Raw genomic sequence first — 22,033 nt, 5'->3', positions numbered from 1 at the left:
GAATTGAAATTGGCTAAAATATATTCAAAATATGGGAATACTGCCAAAATAGGATTAGCAGTGATATTAACATATTATTTGACTGAATTCATTTCACCCACATTGCAAGATAAATGATGATTAGATGCTAAAAAATTACCACAGCTTTATAAAATGATACGTTATCATGACCTATATGTATATACCATTTTTTAAGATTTTTATCTTAAACGTTTCTTCATACTTTACTGAACATAGTCGAACACAATTTGGCATTTACCCGTAATTTTGCTATTCTAATTTAATACTGTTACAATTTTATGGAAATTATGCAAATGCGTCTTCAAAAAATTCGCAAAGTAATAAGTCGAAAAGATCGTGCAGGATTAACCAAAGGGGGGTGGTGTAGATTTTCGCATTCCATCAGTTTATGGGGTAACTCCTCACTTTGTGCGACTTTGAAAGCTGAATATGTGCTCTAGATATCTTCTAAAAATTGTTAAAATTCTTCGGGTATCATTGAACGATTCCATTAGTTGCGTGCACGTTTAAAACGTTTTGTTTAATTTATTTGAAGCCAAAGCCGATGTTTACGAAAGATAATCTAAAATTTTGCCTGAAGAAGAAAGGGTATATTAGAATCAAGATTAAAATCCTCTATTTTAGAAGGTTTATTTTATCAAATATCCCATATAGTTCCAAGACTTGAACATTGAACTTGACTCTGAGTGACTAGACTTGAACAGTCACTATTATTATTGATTCCACGGTTTGGATAGGTCTGAATGAAGGTGAACGTATTCTTTACAGACTCTTGCGGCGAAATCGACCATTTATATGGAAAACGCAAAGAACAGCTCCAGACATGCGATCAGGATTATAAATACACTAATATTGTCTGAAGACAGTCAACAGCTGTATTGAGTTTGTTAAACGGTTTCGGTTCTCTCCCCGAGCGCCATAGATAATGATGACAATTAGTAAACAGTAAATAACACAACTATATGAGGTTTTGGACCTGAGCAACCAAAGGCTGTAACTGTGTAAGATAAAGTAACTTTTAAGACTACTTAGCAGATCGTTTTTTAAATTGGTTCTAGTTCTCGAAATATTCAATAAATTCATTATTTTACTATTTTTTGCCATTGGCCATTGGATTAAAAAGTATAAATCAGAAATGAACAGAGGTTAAACTGAGTCCTTTATACTAATTGTGATCTGCTTCACGCGTTATGGTCTAATAATAATCACTCATCATGCGTCCATCCCAAAATCCGTATCGTCTTTCGATTTTATCTTGGATATATCTTGCTCATCGCTCGTGTCGCCCAAGTTTTGTGGGAAAAACCAGGATGTCAATGCGTAAAATCTACTTTGACAGACATTCTCAGAGCTCCAATTTTGTAGTAATCTTGAAACAAATTGTCTACTACGTGCTTGTAATATGCTGATTTGTAGTTGCCGAGAAAGTTATGAATAACTTTAAACGATACCCATCATGCTGCAGTTTTCGAATCAGCTCAACTGGCTTCAGCACTGTTGATATGTCAAGATACTTATACTGTGCTTGTTTCTGTATTTATACCGACGACATTCATCGAGCTAAAGTAACAATCATCTACATGATTTTTTCTCTTCTCGCCATAATGTTGATGCAGAAAATTAAAAGTATACATTTTCACCACTTGTACAGATTTGTTCTGCACGTGTTACAAAATAATATTCAGCATAAATGGCTTGTCATTGTTTACTGCAGGAAAACTTGCAATTACGCATTTACGGATCGCAAAATACAGACGCCATAACCTTGGCAGGCAACTGTTGCATTTTCCCACTTTTTGGAGCGGGTTCATCGTGAGTCCATTCGGATGATTGTCGATTGAACTTCAGAGTGAATTTATGGAGCCATGTTTCATCCATTGCCACATATCGACGCAAAAACTTGGGTTTATTACGCTTGATCTTCAAACACTGCTCCGAATCATCAACTCGTTGTTGTTTTTGGTCAAAAGTGAGCTCGCGCGGCACCCACTTTGCACAGAGCTTGCTTATACCCAAATATTCGTGAACGATATGATGTACACATTCAATTGATATCTTTAGAATGTCTGCTAATTCATTCAGTTTCAATTTACAGTCATTCAAAATCATTTTGTAGATTTTTTAAATGTTTTCGTCGGTAACAACCTCTTTTAGGCGTCCACTGCGTTCACCGTTTTCGGTGCTCATTTCACCACGTCTAAACTTTGCATACCAATCCTTGCCAGTTGAATTTCCTAGGGCAGTGTCCGGAAACTCAGCATGAAGCCAAGTTTTGCTTCAACTGTATTGTTTCCCTTCAAAAAGCAATATTTTATCAACACGCGATATTCCTTTTTATCCATTTCTTTTCACAATTACAAAAGTTGCTTCAGTCAAAATGCTATAATTCACAAACTAATGATCCGACAGCTCTCAAATTTATACACGCGTCTTTTGAGAGTTAGCGCTAACAAAAAACATATGGATTTAATTCTAGTAGCGCCATCTATGTGTCAGGCTGGGGACTTAACTTGTTATTTATAACTAGAGAATGAATACAAATCGTAGTAATCTGATTATTGACCTGTTACTATAAAAAAAAGATGTCATAAATGTAACAGGTCATGACACACTGCGAGCCTAAGCTGGTAATGATAAACAATCCATAATTTAATTGTATCTAGTACTCACACACTTCAAATGATGCTCGATAATCAATAACAATTAAAGTAGGAAAAGATATAACAGAACAACAACGGCAATCTAACTAATTAAACACATAAACGCAGTCAAATACCAGGAAAATCTGTATGCAAACACCAGATAATAGTATCAAAACAAAGCGCGTTTGCATAGTTGTTGATGTTAACGTTACACCGTTGTCAACAATTCGTTTCGGATAATCGTAAAATTACCATATAAAATATTTTTAACAAAAAAATTGAACCAACTTCAAAAAATAAATAAGGAACTCACTAAAAAGAAAAAAAAATCAAACTTAGATTTTTAACGAAAAAAAAAACGTTTTAAAATAAATTTATTATTAGTTATTTAACCTATTTACTACACGTATTTTATATTCTACTATATATACTAAATTTTTTGTTAAAAATATTTTAACTCAGTAAATCACTCAGTTATTTTATTAATTATTGCGATGGGTAGGCCAAGTAATGGTCCACCCTATATGAGCAAAAATAGGAATAAAGAAACAATTACTGAAAATAAGGAATGTTTCAGGCTCTGGGATCCGCTACCTACCCTAGGTGATTTAATAAAAGTTTTAACCAAACTAGAACAGCAAAAAGTATTTGCCAATGCTGAGAAACAAACCCGCGACCGCCGCGTGTGTGTTGAACCCTCTAACCACTACACAATAGAAATAGTTGCTTGTAATATTTTACGGCTTCCCATATGATAACAGGTCAATTAAAAAGTCCCCCGCCTAACACATAGATGCCGCTACTAGAATTAAATGCACATGTTTTTTAGTTAGCCCTCAAAAGATGCGTGTACAAATTTGACAGCTGTCGGATCATTAGTTTGTGAATTATAGAATTTTGAGTGAAGCAACTTTTGCTATTGTGAAAAAAATGGATAAAAAGGAATTTCGCGTGTTGATAAAATATAGCTTTTTGAAGGGAAAAAATACAATGAAGAAATTTTCGTCAAATGAAGAGATGCTCGCCGAAACTGAGGCCTATTTTGAAGCAAAGGACAAATCGTACTACAAAAATGGTATCAAAAAGTTGGAGGGTCGCTATAATCAGTATATTACTCTTGAAGGGAATTATGTTGAATAAAAAAACTAATTTTGCCAAAAAAATATGTTTTACCATGGTAGGCCGGGGACTTTTCAATTGACTTGTTATAGTTAGTGCTTAAAAAGCAAACTGAATGGCTTTTGCACTGAATGACTTCCGATCTTCCCTCACATCAGTTCAGCAATCACATTATACACAAATATTTGCTTATGTTAGATAAAAAATATGTGAAAACTTTGTACGTGCTTTGAAATTTGACGGTTCCCCTCGATTTCCAATGGGACCACCTCGGAAGTGCACTCTTTCGAATAAAAAAAGAATTTTAAAAATCTATCCATAATTGACGGAGAAATATTTTAGAAGCCGGTTAAAAATCGTCGCGATGACCATTATTTTGTAATCGACGGTCGTTTTAGAATGAATATTTCAACATGAAGGGGACGTTGGCCTGCGAAGGGTTCGAAAGAATAATTTCGATTTTATCGTTTGGACGACATTATATCGCATATCTTTATACGAGATGTCTATGCCTATTCTATAATAAAATAAAACGGTTCAAGAAAAGCTTTTAACATTCCTTAGATGAGATAAATAGTGTTTTTTTAAAAACACGAACTCTAGAACAATGGTTATTGTTAGAAGAAACTAAAAACTTAATAGTGACTTAAACTAATATCGTAGGATATGATAACAAAAGAACAATGTATTTTGTAAATAACGTATTTCTATGAAAAAAAATACTACAATATTTTCCAAATTGAACTCGTCGCCTACAAAGTATAGTCAATTCAAAATAACAGCGAACTTGCCTATGACAAATTGTAAATTATTTTTAAAATTAGACAATATTTTCCTACTCATTTTATTCCAGTGAAAAAAAAATAGAATGCTGTCCGATACGTTCGAACATGTAACCGACTCGGCCAACGAAAGTCGCCCGCTTGTCAAACGTCCGCAAAATTCTTCAAAACAACAGTGATAATAACTACAAGTTTTTTGGCAAACGTTGTGTTGATGCATTGCTTATTTTGATAGAATCAAACCATCTGATTTTGTGTAGTAACGTCATGTAGTGAGATGCATATAATAAAAAAATACTGCAGTGACATGTATAAACATTATTTCACCAGAGAGTGAGATAGGGCTCCTAGTTATATAATTAGATTTAAGTTATCAAAAAGACAAATTGTAGGTTAGACGGAAACGACTAGTAACAATATAATAATTAAATAATAAAAAAGTCTCCTATCTTAAAAATAGATTTCTATAATGATGATCCATTTTTAAATCTGTTTACTGGGTCTTTCACTCAAAAGGAAAATCCCATTGTCCAAACCATTGTAATCTTCATCTCTGATTTTATTCTTCAGTTGTGCAGACATTTCACAATAAATGACATAAATGACATACAGTTATTGTATTTGAAGTAATCGTCATTCAATGACATCAAAACAAACTAACAAGACAATTCGAAGCATTACTGTTAAGTACTGGAAGGTGTCTTAATACAGCTCAATGACTTTTGAACTGATGTAAATAGAACGGGAACGTGATGTGATAAAATACTAGTATTCTTAAGAAATACTTATTGCCCATTGGATAGGCTGCTGAATCGCAAATTGAAATAATACTTAATTAAATTAAAAGAAGAATTATAGGGTCGAATGTTGATATATTTTATATAGACAACATTACTACGACGGACATTAGTGAAACTGTTGGTGTCTGACATGAATGAATCTGTTAAATTAGTTGTTTGAAACAAGATATGTTTGAAATTATGAGAAGTGAAATAAAAATGGTAAGCGGTAAAAGTAGTACGTGCTAACTGAATTTCCTAGGTGTTAATGACTTGACTTGCTAACTGATTTTTGTTGCTGCTATTAGGCGGTTTGTATTTAGATCAACTTTAGTTCCAACAAGTTAAATTGCTTCTTTTGAGGATATGTTAAAGTCCAGTATTAGACCAACTACTTACGAACAATAGATGCAATTATATTACATATTAAGGATATATTAAAAGGATCTTATGTTCACTGAATGAATAGAAATGCATGATTAATCTCACAGTTCCATTATTATAATTATTCTCACAGTAATCCCTGTTTTCCAATAATCGTTATAATCAAAGGAAGCATCCTTTGTTTCTGTTTTTTCATTCATTTCATATTTTCTAGATTGAAATTTTCTTTGATTCAAAGAAAGTTGTAGTTGGTCAACATCTGTTGCTTGTATAGATATTCTCAGTATATGATAACACTGACTTAATCGACTAAATAAACTAACATTATCGCAGAAGGAACAATCTCAACACTTAAACCTATTTAGGCTGGAGTTCCACAGGGCAGTGGCTTGGGATGAGTCATGTATCTGCTCTGCTGAAATTATACTCCTGATACTCCAACAACAAAATAAACAATATTTAGAACATTTACCAACCACACAGTTATCATGACAAACTATGTATCACTGTCTAAGGCTGTAACAAAGAGAAGTAATAATATCAATAAATGAAGTAGAGACTGTAAAAGGCAGGTTAATAGCCAAATCTGTCCATGATAATTTTGCGTTGCGGCGAAATAACAAAGACCTATTTAAATCTCTTGACGGATGCCCGATTCCTCAAGCAGAATCAGCTAAATAACATCTCGATGGTACTCTAAATTGGACACATCATGTTAGACAAAAAGCAAAGCATATTAGGCTTAAAGTTAAGCAATTGTACTGGTTAGTCGGAAGACACTCTAAACTTGACCTAAAATCAAAGAGATTGAAATCACTAAAACATCAAACCAACTAGTAATCCAACACACACAACACAAAGTTTTACGATTAATTACCAATTCGTATCGCTACGCAACCAACGAAAAGCTGTACGATGACCTCGAAATCAAACGATAAACATACGAAGTGATCCAAAATGTCGCCTTACAACATGAAATAACATAATAAGCACAATACACGCCAACTTGTTCAGTGTAACAGGTCAATTGAAAAGTCCCCGACCTGACTAGCGCTACTGGAATTAAATCCATATGTTTTGTAGTTAGTCCTAACCCTCAAAAGATGCGTGTATAAATTTGACAGATAGCGAATCATTAGTTTTGTGAATTATAGCATTTTGAGTGAATCAACTTTTTTTATTGTGAAAAAATGGATGAAAAGAAATTTCGCGTGTTGATAAAATATTGCTTTTTGAAGGGAAAAATACAGTTGAAGCAAAAACTTGGTTTGATGCCGAGTTTCCGGACACTGCTCCAGGAAAATCAACCATCAAGGATTGGTATTACAAAAATCCACAAAATAATTTTGAATGAACGTAAATTGAAATTGAATGAAATAGCAGACACTCATTCACGCAGATATCATTCACGAATATTTGGGTATGAGAAAGCTCTGTGCAAAGTGGGTGCCGCGCGAGCTCACTTTTGAACAAAAACAACGACGAGTTCATGATTCGGAGTATGCTCGAATATGATCAAGCGTAATAAACCCAAGTTTTAGCGTCGATATGTGATAATGGATGAAACATGACTCCATCATTTCACTCTGAAGTCCAATCGACAGTCATACGAGTAGACTGCACACGATGAACGCGCTCCAAAGCGTGGGAAAACGCAACAGTCGGCTGGCAAGTTATGACGTCTGTATTTTTGGGATACGCATGGAATAATTTTCATTGATTACCTTGAAAAAGGAAGGACCATCAACAGCGACTATTACATAGCGTTATTGGACCATTTGAAGGATAAAATCGCCGAAACACGGCAGTATTTGAAGAAAAAGAAGGCCAGTGAAAAGGATGGCAAAAATCCATGAATTAGGCTTCGAATTGCTTCCTCATCCACCGAATTCTCCAGATCTGACCCCCGCGACTATTTCCTGTTCTTATATCTCCAAAGAATGTTCTCTGGGAAGAAATTCTCGTCGAATGAAGAGGTGATCGCAGAAACTGAGGCTTATTTTGATGCAAAGGACAAATCGTGCTACAAAAATGGTATAGAAAAGTTGGAGGGTCGCTATAATCAGTGTATCACCCTTCAAGGGAATTGTGTTGAATAAAAAAAACTTATTTTGCCAAAAAAATATGTTTCATTATGATAGGCCGGGGAGTTTTCAATTGACCTGATATAAGTGTATTCTTAATTGTAGTTTAAGTAGTTTAGTTTTATTTTAATTTGGGAACTGCATACTGATGTATTAATCCCGTACTCGCCTTGCTTGTTTATTAATTCGAATACAGCAGAACAGAGTAATAAATTAATTTGTAAATTAAAAGATGTAATGAATTAAAGAATATATTTAGTTTAAAAACTATACTAACATATGAACAACAAAGATACAGAAAATAAAAACATTAAATTATTTAACTTGAATATTTATTTCCAAACGCAGCTAATTACATTATGAAACAAGAATGGAACAAATGGCACTTCGTCTATAAACAAGTGAGTAAATATTGTTTTCCTTTTGCCTAATAAATATTTTATGTGGTTAATTAATTGATCGTTCGTCAGTTACCGTGCGGCCATAAGCGCACAAGACATCCGCAATAAAAAGCAATTCGCATTAAAAGAAAACGGTATACTTACGAAAATGACGAAGTTGAACGCGCACAGCACGTATTTCGCCACACAGGAACCACAGTCGTACACCATGTTGCCCAAGATGAGTAATCCTGAAAACAACGACGATATTTAATTATGCGAATTGAAAATGTGGTTTATTGACAAATCAACATAACCGAACATTTGCCCCGATAAAGATATGTATTATTAGATATTCTTAAATGCACTATCGACGTCATAATGACAAATAATAATCATAGAGAAATAGAGACTTAACTTCATAGGAAATTTTGGCGAAATGTTTCGCGACGACCAACATGTAGATGTCGCCACCTTTAACATATTACTTGCTATCCGCTATGCTAAGAGCCACAACGGTATTTGATTGGTTTATTTTGTTCTATGGTTTATTTTGCACGCCATTTTAAATGTGCCCTATATAAAGAACAGTGTGGTTAGCTTTTTATAACGATTATACATTAAATTATTATTTTATTTTATTAGTATATACAAGTCGGTAACAACGAACAATTTAGCGATGGTGAAAATAATAACACGAGCCCAGAATATGTACAAATGGAAGTGGATCAAAATCAAAATTATATAGAAGGTAAATTGAAGGAGTCAATCACATTTCTGTTCATAATTGTTACCATTAATTTCTAAACTGTCTTACTATATTTGTAGTACCTATTTCCATCTTCCCAAGCCCACCACCTGGGTGTTCGACATTTGAACAAACTCCAGAAGGTAATGGTAAAGTTTGTATTCAATCAGCCAGTATCCCCCTTTCTGCTCATTCTTACTGTTAATTACTTGACTCTATAACTTCAGTCCAGATGTTCCTATAAGAGCAAACAAAGTTTTACGTTGTACCGTAGTGTACATCTCAAGTTATTTAGTAAAACTCTTTAAAAGAGATAATTTTGAATTGCAATGCACCAAAGTTTTTTGCTTATGGTTTTATATACATTTATATAATATTTATATTTTATAGATATATTTATTTTTATATTATAATTATATTTTGTAGATAACTTTACATTATAAATTTATAATTATAGTTATAAATTACATTTATATTTATTTATTTTTACAGATTATATTTGTATTTATTTATTTTTAAATATTATTTTTATATGTATATTTAATTGAATATAATTTAATAAATTTATTTCAGAAAAAAAATTTTTATTTAAAACAAAAGTTGTTTCACTCAAAATGAAATGAACCGACAGCTGTCGAGGTTATCACGCATCTTTTGAGGGTTAGGGCTAACTAAAAACATATGGATTTAATTTTAGTAGCGCCATCTATGTGTCAGACCGGGGACTTTTCAATTGACCTCTTATATAAACTAACAATGTTTCCTGGAATCATATAAATGCATGATTTAGCCCACAGTTTAATTAATAATCAATATATATTATTTACATAATTGCCATATAATTTTTAGTTGATAATAATCGCAAAAAAAATATTAAGAAAAATGCTGACCAATGGGTTTTTACTCTAATTCCATTATGTATTTAAAAGCAAAAGGAAATGTACACCATAACATTAATATATTTAAAATTCATTAATATCCATAGATATAATCCGATAAATTTATTTATATAATGTATATTTATGTGAAAAATTAATTAAAATTAATGATATTTTATAATTAACTAACATTATAGCTGCTGATTTTTGATGAATAACACAATGTCTGCTTATCACTATCAATATAAAAAAGCATAATTGTATATGTGCCGAATTATCCATCATATAGATGAAATGTTGAAAAATAGAAGGAATATTTTATGCAATCTCATCATGTAAAGCATTTTAGAACTTTATTCCAATAAAAATGGATAACAATGAGATAATCTTACTACAATATAACAATAGTGTTAAAGTATATAATGCTACCACGAAGAATAACTGTTGTAATTTTACAATTTTCGAGCAATAATATGTTTTAAATAATTGAGACTAAAACGAATCTTGACGATATTTATAGAGACTCTGTTCCATCCTTAACAAACCAACCAAACCAAACAACTTTTTTTATTACTTAATTAATATATTGTTACTAATCGTTTCCGTCTAACCTACAATTTGTCTTTATGATAACTTACATCTAGGTATATAACTAGGAGGACCCATCGGCCCTATCTCAGCCTCTGGTGAAATAATGTTTATACATGTCACTGCTGAATTTTTTAATATATGCACCTCACTACACAACACTATACAAGATCAGATGGTTTGATACTTTTGAGTCTGTGTTATGTTGTGGTGGTATCTAATAGTTGCAATATTTCAATATTCGTGTGAGAATGGAGTCTTTCCTCATGCCCCCTTCCAATTCTCTCGATTTCTTGACTGACTGTGGGTATCTGAAGGTCTCGATGTAGGTAATCAGTACTATAGTATTTGGGTGCACCCACAATACCTCTCAGGACTTTGTTCTGAAAAATTTGTATGTTATTAATGTTACTCTTTTCAGAACATCCCCATAATTGAACTCCGTATGTCTATATAGGTTTCAGTATTTGCTTTTTAATAGCAATTTATTATCTACTGATAATTGCGATTTTCTTGCATTTAGCCAGTACATTTTCCTATATCTCAATTCCAGTTCTTTTCTTTTCGTCTTTATATGTTCCTTCCAGTGAAGTTTTGCATCGAGATTCATTCCGAGATATTTAGCGTTGTTGCTATATGGAATAATAGTATTATTTAATGTTATTGGTGCTAGTACGGTCTGTTTATATGTGAACTGCACATGTACAGATTTATTTTCATTAATTTTTATTTTCCAAGCTTGTGTCCAATTATTTATATTGTTACTTGGCTGTTCTAATTTTCACTATGGTCTCCGACAGTTATAATCGCAATATCAGCAGCAAATGTAGCCATCGTAATATTTTCCATTTGTGGTATACCACAATTTTAGAGTAGATAAAGCATTGGTCCCACTACACTTCCTTGTGGTACACCTGCTTTAGCTTCTTTTATTGTATGATAAGCTTCTTCTTGTTTGACTCTAAACATTCTGGTTGTAATGTATGATTTTAATAGTTCGGTGTGTTGTTTTGGTAGCATTTTCTGTAGTTTATGAACAAGGCCTTCATGCCAAATCTTATCGAAGGCTTGTGCTACATCTAAGAATATAGCTGAACATATTTTTTTACTTTCGTAGGATTTTTCAATAACATCTGTTATTCGGTGGACCTGGTCAATTGTTGAATGCTTGTTAATAAACCCAAACTGGTGTATTGGTATTAGGTTTGTTCTCTCTATGATCAGTTTTATTTTTTTCAACAGGAGTTTTTCAAAACTTAGTTATTACTGGCAGTAGTGATATAGGTCTATAGGCTTTTATTTCGTTCGCTGACAAACCAAACAATAACATATCAATGTAATAAAAAAATCGTGTTTTTATTACTTATTATAACAATTTAGTAAATTATCATTAACATTGGTATCTGTTCTTATCCTAATTTGCTAAACCCCCTTTAACATTTTAACTAAGCCATCATTACCTAAAAGCTAGAGAACAACATTAATGTGCTAATGAAGCTTATTATATACTGACAACGCAGAATATCTACCCAATAACAAGTATTTGTACTTTAGCTTAAGTTCTTCATAATTTTTCTTAACATGTGGCTTTCAAATGCGTTTAACATCAAGAGTCAAGATATTTGGCTTTATTTCCATATGGGATTACTTGCTAATTTATATATACTGGCTTGAGCTTGATTTCTTTGTTATTTATTTTGATTCATTTTGATAGGCCATTTTTTTTGTCTAGCATTGTATGTCAGCAATAACTGTTTACAATTTTTCGGTTTATTCAGTGTTACTCCTATCGCTAGGAGCTAGTTAGAATAGGCACCTTCTTGTTTGACTTGCTGTTGACTGATACCAGTTATATGTGATTCTAAAATGTCTGTTATTCATTAGGGAGAAACATTTTAATCTTATGCTTTAAATCCTTATACGAAACATTATCGAAAGCTTATCAATCGTGAAATGTTATTTCCTGAAACCAAATTGATGATCCGGTGTAAGATGCTGTTCTTCAATGATTGGTTTTATCCTTTTCAATAGAAAAACATCTTCAAATAATTTGGGCATTGTCGGCACAATGAGGACTCTCCTGTATTATAACGAAGCTAAATCGGGTGAATAGAGCTATGATGAAATTATGTGTTTGAAGATATATTATTGAAATTATGTGTTTGAAGATATATTATCTAATTTAATATTAGGTGCGTGCATATATTTTAATTATGTACATAATACTAGTATTTAATACTATATGCATACTATCAATGTAAATAACAGTTAAATAACCTAACCTAACTATTAATTTTGATGATTTTGACATTTCTCTACATATAATAACAGTTTAATATCCTTGAGCTATTCAGTTTATAGTAAAGTAAAACTTATTGAACGAAAACCCAACAGTTCAGCAGTTGATGAATAAACCGTTCTCAGATGTTTACATGCGAAGGGAAAGATCCAAAAAGGAGGGAAAATGATTACTACATGACCGTTTCAGGCAAAAAGAGTTCTCGTTGACGCAATGTATCTGGAAATGAAAAGCTGATCTACTACGACAAACCCAAGAGCAGTCATCCACATCAACAAGTTTTTTTTTTGGACGCAAAATGAATTTTGTTTACAACATACCTCCAGACACAACACAAAGAGTTGTCACAAAAATCAGTAAACACCCTTTAGCTCTTTCTGTTCTGAATAACTTTAAGTCTTAAGTTATCGACACGAAATGAAGTTTCAACGGCAAAATGTGTTGAAGAACCTGATCGCTGCGAAATAGTTCTTGCTCAAAAGACAAGGATTCTAAGGAAACTAACATAGATTGAACTATAATTTGTATGTTAAATCAAATTAAAGAAAATAGTGCAGATATTTATATATATACACTAGCGACCAGCCCCGGCTTCGCACGGGTACAATGCTGATACTAAATTAAATACACTACAGAAAAAATATGAATGTTGTATATAAAAACATAGCGGCCCGCTCCGACTTTGCACGGGCATAAAATATATATGCCTATGTCACTCAATGAAAACATGATTAAAATCGATCCAGTATTTTTGGTTCATTCATTACTGCCCTTGGCCTGCACGCATTAAATTTGGAGTAAAACAATTCCTCTTCCCCTATACTTACTATGAAGATTTCCTGCTATCTTTGGAATATCTAAATTCATACAATTTTTATTACATTACACATTTTTAAACGCAAATTTTAAATTTGTAATATCTCCGAAAATATTTGTTTAATTTACATGCTGTAAGGAACCATATTGATCTATATTAATTGCACACTGTACTTAAGGTACTTAATTCGATAAGGATTAATGCCGTATTGCTTAAAATAGCTTCATAAATAAGCCATTTTCTCACGTAAAAAGTAAACAATAAAAATGGTTAATGTGGGTTATCCCTAAAAGATAAACATATACCATCCCGGACTTTTTTGTAGACCTTTTTATGGTGTACAATACTGTAGTACATTAATTTGATCTAACTCGTAGGGTTAGGCAGCGTTTTTGCTAATTGCTAAATAAGCCTAAAAAAATAGGTTAATTTAAGACATCACGTTAGAAACCTCTAAAATTAGCAATGTTGCCTTAGTATATTATGCATGTATTATACATATAAACCTTCCTCTTGAATCACTCTATCTATTGAAAAAAACCGCATCAAAATCCGTTGCGTACTTTTAAAGATTTAAGCGCACATAGGGATATAGGGACAGAAAAGGCGACTTTGTTTTATACTATGTAGTGATAGTTAAACTATTCAAACTAAGAGTGAACTTAATTCATCAAGATGTTTTCTCATATTATTCTAGTTAAAAAAGCCACAATGTTGTCCGATAAGTTCGAACCAGCCTGCAAAAATCATCCGTTTGTCAAACGTCTGCAAAATTCTTTAAAATATGAACTATATTAACTAGAGCTTATAAACCTGTAAACGTTGTTTTAATGCCTTGCTTCTTTTGATAAATATCAAATCGTTGCTTATTATTGTTCCAATTGAAATGGCGAAGCCTGATAGAACAGATTGCGTCTCTTCTTGAAGGCTCTTCTTGATGCTCTTCTTGTCAATAAAATTCGTTAGAGAGGTAACACATTTTACTGTTAAATATTAAGTTGCTGCGATTTTTATTGAAAATATTTTTAGCGCGTTGCAGCTGCACTGAATATTAGTATGGACACGGTCACTGAAATATCTCAACAAACTGAAAATATAATCTTGAATTCAGTGAAAAGGAACCGTCCTCATATGAAGCGGGTGACGAATCAAGATCAGCTTGATATTAGCTCTATCAGAGATCAGATATATGAAATGTATAAAAATAACGAGTAGTTTTTTCAATATAAACATAACTTAATACATCTACAGAATCTACAGAAAGCTTAGAGATATGCAGCTCTTTGATGGACGTAGAACATAATTTCATATACTGTTGTGTAACATAGGACTTAAATGGTGAAAAGATAGCACATGAGGAGGTCTAATGGAACTTCCAGACATGGTTTTTAAAAGAAAACAATTTTTAAAAGTATATAATAAAATCAAGGATGACTTATTTCAATTTGTGTATTTAGATGAGACATAGATATTTCAGAATGGGACCAATATACCCAATGGTTGTAGCATGTGAAAGATTTGTGTGCACAGATATGTGTGTAATTGTTCAGAATAAACGAGCATTTGGTTAAAATTTGCAAGGAAAAAAGAATTACTAACTGTTTTGCAGATTTGGCAAATGCATTAGGGAGAATACAGTGATTAAATGTAATTTTTTCAAGAAAGATGTATTATAGCTAGTAACAGAACAAACTAAGGAGATATAAAATGACTTTACAAGAAAATATTGTACCGAAGGAAACAAGAACTAAACGTAAAAAGTAGATATGCTCTCTAATGAAACTAAAATATACTACTTGGATATACATTTGTTAATTATGTGGATTAGGCCTCCAGGGAATACCACTACATAATAGAGCGCTCCTAGAACTCTACCTCATAGGTGGTGGACGAGAGTTTAAATATAATAAAACACAGCCGTAGCCTACAACAAACTATTAGAACTTTATAATAATTAATATATTTATAATTATTAATTATAATAATTAATTGTAGTTTTAACTCTTAATTATCTAGGTTAGAATTTTGTTGTATATCAAAGTCAAATTGAACTAAAACTCAGAGTGGATGCGGCAACATTGCGACGTTTTGTTGGTCAGTTGCCGCGAGTTCACTATTTAATTGAACGGACTAAAGATATTTACTAAAAATGTGACACTTGAGTAACCTTAGTATGTTGAGTGATAATAAATAAATTTCATGTATTAAGTTATCAGAATATTAGCAGGGATTTACACATAGCTTATATGTAATATACAAATACCTTGATGATTCATACATTGAATAAATTAATAGTTCAGCATCGGTATATAACTGGTTCTTACGATGCTTTGCAATATCCATTGATATTTTGGAAAGGAGAAGCTAGATATCGTTCAAACATTAAACAAAGAGATCCAGTGGCAGGTACAATATATACTTTTTTTTGGTACAAGTAATTTAGTTGTATCGTATTTATCCTTTTACTGTTCAAGCGCAAAAATTAACAAGAAAATTAGCGCGATGAATTTTTACGCATACTGATTGATGATCCGGGCCAACGAAGATAATAACGTTCTTTGATGCCGTCAGCTATTTCATCAATACATCGTTGATATTTGTGCGAAAATTGAAAGTGACATCGTGGGTGCATACGGTCGACCAGATCTGTTCATCACATTTACGTGCAATACAAACTGAATAGGACAACATCTGTCGGGTCTACTAGTATATACATAACACCTGGGCTTTTTTTTACTCAAAATTGGCTTTATGCATCATCGTAATCTTCATCAAGAGCCACGCAATCATTCTAGCGCCGCTCCAACATTTCAATAACTTTTGTAGAACGATTTATCTTTTGCCTCACAAGAGGCTTGTCATCAGTTGCTGTCCACTCAGATGACGATTGATTTGATTCCGGAATGAAGTGATGAATCCGATGATGGATATCGACGCAAAAAATCCGGTTTGTTACGTTTAAATATTGCCAAACACTGCTCTGAATCATCAACACATTCTTGTTTTTGATCAACAGTGAGCAAACGCGGCATCCACTTTGAACAGAGCTTTCTCATAGTCCACTACACGTTCTTCTGATATCTTTACGATGTTAGCTAACTCACGAAACTTCACTTTTCGATCATTCGAAACGATTTTGTGGATGTTTTTGATGTTTTCTGTGGTGTTACCATCTCATTCGGGCGTCCACTGCGTTCTACATTTTTACTGTCTCTACGACCACGTTTGAAGTTAGCAAACTAACGCTTTATTGTTGTTTGTGATGAAGCGGAGTCCTTATAACACTTTTCAAGCCATTGCTTGGCTTGAGCGGTATTTTTTGCCAAGAAGCAGCATAAAACTAAAACACCAAATTGTTCTTGATCCATTATTTTGAAAATAACAAAAATAGTGTCACATATATATATGTGTGTGTGTGTGTGTGTGTATGTGTAATAAATGAATGAGTGAATTATTTAATTATTAATATTAAATCGATTTTGACCATACCGACATATTCACCCCTATTTCTATCGCTAACCACTACTTCCCTTCTCTTTTAGCGCATTTGAACTTAAGTTTAGAAACAATCACATTACAAAACTCCTAAAAAAAAACTAACTGAAAAAGCTTAGTATCAGATGATAAGAGTATGTAGTAGTTAGTAATCAATAACGCATAGAAAAATATATTTTGGCCAGTTTGTATGAAGAATCTAGACATTATTTATATCAATTAATACATGTTAACGGATAAATGTATTATAAAATTAACAAGTGTGTTCATTCTGTCGAAATTAAATCATAATATTTTGGCCCAATTGCTCACTTGAGTGATTGGTGCCTGTAATTTCATCTATTTCCTAACCACTGCTATGTTTCACCGTGAATTAATCTCCCTGATATACACAATTCCAACAGTTCCCAACAATAAAATGACCTATTTATATTACCACCCTCTTCTTTTCTGATTTTACCCTCTTCAAAATACTACCCTTGGATACAATGCTTTTATGCCAACGGCCAACAACAACAAAGCCTTCGTCGATTCAATCTGAATTAGGGGATAGTCAGAAGTCCAACGTAACTAAATCGGGCGAGTCGGACAATTGTGCGAAGAACAAATACCAATGTTATTATATTTAAAAGTACTCCAAGTTTATCAATAAGATTTTTTAAAATGAGCTGGTCAAAATTTAGTAAGAACATTTAGAATTATTTAAAAAACAGCAAATAATATAAAACATTTTAAGAAAGTAGTACTAGGTTTATAATAGTCGACCAAAATAACAACAAAAAATTAAGAAAACCAAAAAAGTAGTAATCAAAAATTATAATATGCGTTTTAGGTAAATGATTCAAAGAGTCGATATGACTGGTTCCAATAGAACTAATTTTTGTGTAAGCCGTCCACCATACTGACCTGACATTGTGCTCGTATTTTGTATTCCTGATTGTGTGATTATTTAACAATTTCGCATATTTTCCATACATAATATATAGAAAATATTTAATTTAATAACATCTTAAATAACATACCGCGGAACTTATTTTCAGTTTAGGCACAAAACAAACAATCAACAGGTGCTAGGTTAAAATATGTCCAATGTAATTAATAAAAAATACAGGAATTTCGTAAATATTGACGTCCAAATCTTCTGTCTCGATGTTTTAAATGTTACCTATTAACTATTTGGTGAACCAAAACCGTACTGGCCTTGACAATGTTATATTTTACAATAAAAGTGTTACAATACAATTTAATCTAGTGGCTAGACCGAGTTCATTCGTCTCCTGCCTAGATTTAACAAACCGACATGACTAAACAAGACGTAAAAAATGCTAAAAAGCACGCTTATAAAACAATATCTGCTTTGCTCTCTTTTGCAGGATCCTTTCCTGCAAATCTAATTAGTGATTTAATGTTCGCTAATTGATGTCATAATCACTTTCCTTTTTAAGCCGATAACTATTATTAGGTAACGGTTAGAATGGGGTATTTTTCAAAACTGAATTGTATTACGTAGGTCATTGCGAACAATAAGAAACAAATTTGCTCTGATATTTCGGAACAAAAAATAAATAACAAGGTCGTGTTGTCGGAATCAGAAACCTGGGGCTGATTCTTTTGTTGTTCAAACTGGGATGGAGATCCAATGTTATATTTTTCAAACTGTCTTTTGTTTGGCGCGTTTTAGCATTGTTAAAATTACCTGGTGATCTTTAGCATAGAACAAATCAGTGATTTTGTCCAACATTCTAATCATATTACACAAAAAGACTAGTGGATAAATAAATTCATATAAAAATCACAGTATAAAGATACTATTGTTTATATTATATCCCATTTTCAAATAATTAATTTCTATTAATATCATGGAGCAAATTATGACGAACTAAATCTGTTAAAAGTTAAAGAAAATATATCTGTTCTACACTTATTTATTTTCGTAATACCCTCAATAAATATAATTGTCAAAAATATTGAAAACTTCACATTCTATTTAAAAAAAAAAATTGAAACATTAAAATAGTATTCAAATAAACTATGTATGTGTGATTTTATTCCATAAAATTATAGTACTCGTTACATTAATTTAGTAAGTAACATATTTCTTGTTTCAATCTTTAATCTAAATTAGAACATTATTGCAAACTTTTACTGGCGTTTTTTAAAATGTATGTCAAAATCTGAAACTACATTAAACTGTCTAAACCACCGAATTTAACCTAAGCAAACAATGCAAGAACATTTTTGTGAGTTGTGTACTTACCGTTAAGACGAAAACCTTAAGTCCAAAACCAGTGTATTTCTAAATAAAAACGGGGACAAAAGTTCAGATTTATTTTAAAAACAGCGGCGCGAAGAACTACACTGACGGTACCCGAAACTCCCGACCAACATCAAAAGTGTTCGAGCAGAGACTCGACTCTTACGACTTGTCTCGATTAAGCCCGACGAGGCAACCTAAGTGAATGAAACGATTTAAATTGGAGATTGCCGCTCGAAAAGTATATATACCATGTAGCGGAACGGTAGACACGGCGGATTACACTGACCAACATAGAAACTCCTAATTCAAACAAATATATCTTAATTACAGGTAATCAATACTCCTTCGAAAATCAATAACAAACACTTAACTATGGTTTTCCAATTTTAATTTTAAATCATAATTACGTTTTTATTTTTGAAATGTCATGTCAATGTCAAATTCTTTTCCATAGTAACCTGCACTGACATATATACATTTTGATTGGTCTCTGTTATATTAGATAATAGGCTTTTTAAAATTGATTAAGTTTTTTTGGTTTTTTTGAGTTACGTTAAGTTTTGAGTTTTGAGTATACGGTTACTTTAAAGATTTAATAATAGATAGAGATGACAAACACGTGTCGATGGTAAATCAGAAAGCCGATATTTTAGGAACCTTTTAGTTTTTAGGTAATGATGTGGATATATTTATTTTGATTGATTGTAACCTACCTTTTTAAATTGAAATTATTTTTCTTTGGATTTTCAAGTTTAAATTCTGTTTAAAACAAAGCAGTTTACACGTTCAACTACAAATACACTTGGCTAAAAGCAATAACTGTAGCATGTATATATAGTATATGTATGTACCGCTTTTACCAAAAATCCAGACGCTTCATGCGATTATAATATTTTTTATTTAACTAAATTTTTGGCGAATAATTGGTGGACATTCTGAAGAGAAGTTCAAAATCAAAGTGATCTTTGTTGTTATTAATTACCAAAAATTTTAATGTCGTTGAAAAAATTGTATTTTACGGTGATAATTACTTTTCCCAGTAAAATATTTTAAAATAACTTTTCTTGTTAATGCTAATTGATTTTCCACACATAATGAATTCTTTCAATAATAAACTATATAGTACAGCAAAAAAATTTACCGCTAAATATTCAATCCTTTTCATTTGCAGCATTTTAATTTGAAAAAAAAATAGAAAAATACATATTTCTGTAATAATATTTTAATATATTTTAAAGTCTCCTTTTACCAACTATGGGTTTATATGGGGACTGGACCTACAGTTTAACGTGGGCTCCGAACCACGGTCCTCAGCATTAAGCCTACCGAATGGCGAGTGACCAACTTTAGATATCATCCCAGAAGACATCCGGCCTGGTTACTGGGATCATTTTCCTTGTCGGATTTTACACACTCTTGCCTAGGACAATCACAAATTTTAAACAATCACAAACATAAATTTTGCGACTATGCTCCAGCAGGAATCGAACCCGCGGCTATCGCAGCAGTAGGAGGTGTCCTAGCGCCATTACCACTGCGTCACCAAGCCAGCAATATATATTTCTACAACCAGTAGTATATATTTCCTTTGTCCTTACCGGTTTTGTTGTCGAATTCGAATAACGTACACGCGCAGTTACAGAAGATAAGACAACGAAGCAACTAGTAAGGCGGCCGGAATGCATTCGTTCTTGTTTCGGGGTAAAAAGAACAGTAGAAGCGACGGACCTACTTTCAAACAGGTGCAAAAAGCAACAAGTTGGAAGATATTTCGGGAATGTGACCATGTAACGAAGCATGTCTGTCGTTGAGCATTTATCCCACTTGGATTCAGGGATTGTTCTCAAGATCATATTACCCTATGGCTTCGGTTATTCACCTGTTGACATAAGATATATTAATATTGCGACACTTTCTTAGTAAATATTACGTGTGCTATACTATAAATTGCTATATATATTGCCTTATGTTAAAAATCTAAATAATTTACGATCTACCGCCTTTTAGGATCCCAAAGTTAAAAAAGACAATTATCAAACAACAGGAATTATTATGCAGGTACCTAATATTAGCATAATTAACTATCATTTGCCATAATAATTATTATGTAAATTAGAAATGTTTTTATGACTATTGATAGCATTTGTGTTTAATCGACTCTAAATTATATAGCCCAAAATTATCACCGGCTTTCCAAATTTGCTTATGATTATCAAAATAGTTATACTATGACAAATAAGTCAACAACAGGTTACAAATTTTAAATATATTAAAACATAAGGTTATTCATAATAAATTATTTTACATTAATATCTAAATTATATACAGCAGGCTCTTTTAATAAAATATACCATAGCAGCTAAAGCCCATATAACAAAAAATACAGAGTGCACAGCTATAAAAATTAATAAAATAAATTTTTTAATCGGTTCATTCTTATGTTTTCGACGGCGTCTCAGCGGTGGTACATTTTCTTTTTCTACATAAGGCTCAACTTCTAATATACTATTCGGTATTATAGACATTATTTAAAATTTGTTTGACGTTTTCTGGTTTATTTTATGATGATCTTTAAACACTGATTGTCATATTATCTGTGTATATAAACATTAAAATTCAAATAACCATGATTTGTAAATATTGCTTGGTGCTGCCATCTAAGGGCCGGTTCTGATACTCTAAATTTGGAATTAACTTATATAGTTCTATAAAAAATATTATATAGATAAGTTGTTTGAAACAAAATTTACAATAGACGTA

The 22,033-nt window shown here is 32.2% G+C and overlaps 1 protein-coding gene across 1 annotated transcript in view; it reads right to left on the bottom strand.

The window, feature by feature from the left end:
• Tsp66E (Tetraspanin 66E) overlaps positions 1 to 19,414 on the bottom strand; it is a 64,404-nt gene extending 44,990 nt beyond the window's left edge. Inside the window, exons 1-2 of the mRNA XM_076393999.1 lie at positions 19,274 to 19,414; positions 8,357 to 8,442 (exon numbers count right to left, since the gene is read on the bottom strand). Of these exons, the coding sequence (XP_076250114.1) occupies positions 8,357 to 8,422 (66 nt within the window). The 5' untranslated portion in view covers positions 8,423 to 8,442; positions 19,274 to 19,414. The remainder of the gene's footprint in view (positions 1 to 8,356; positions 8,443 to 19,273) is intronic.
• Positions 19,415 to 22,033: the final 2,619 nt, after the last annotated feature.

This window comes from Rhynchophorus ferrugineus, unplaced genomic scaffold (genome assembly GCF_030347505.1).
Source record: "Rhynchophorus ferrugineus isolate W39M unplaced genomic scaffold, kcgeb_rfMv2 rfM2, whole genome shotgun sequence".
Classification (NCBI taxonomy): Eukaryota; Metazoa; Arthropoda; class Insecta; order Coleoptera; family Curculionidae; genus Rhynchophorus; species Rhynchophorus ferrugineus.
This window is presented reverse-complemented; position numbering and strand designations above follow the sequence as displayed.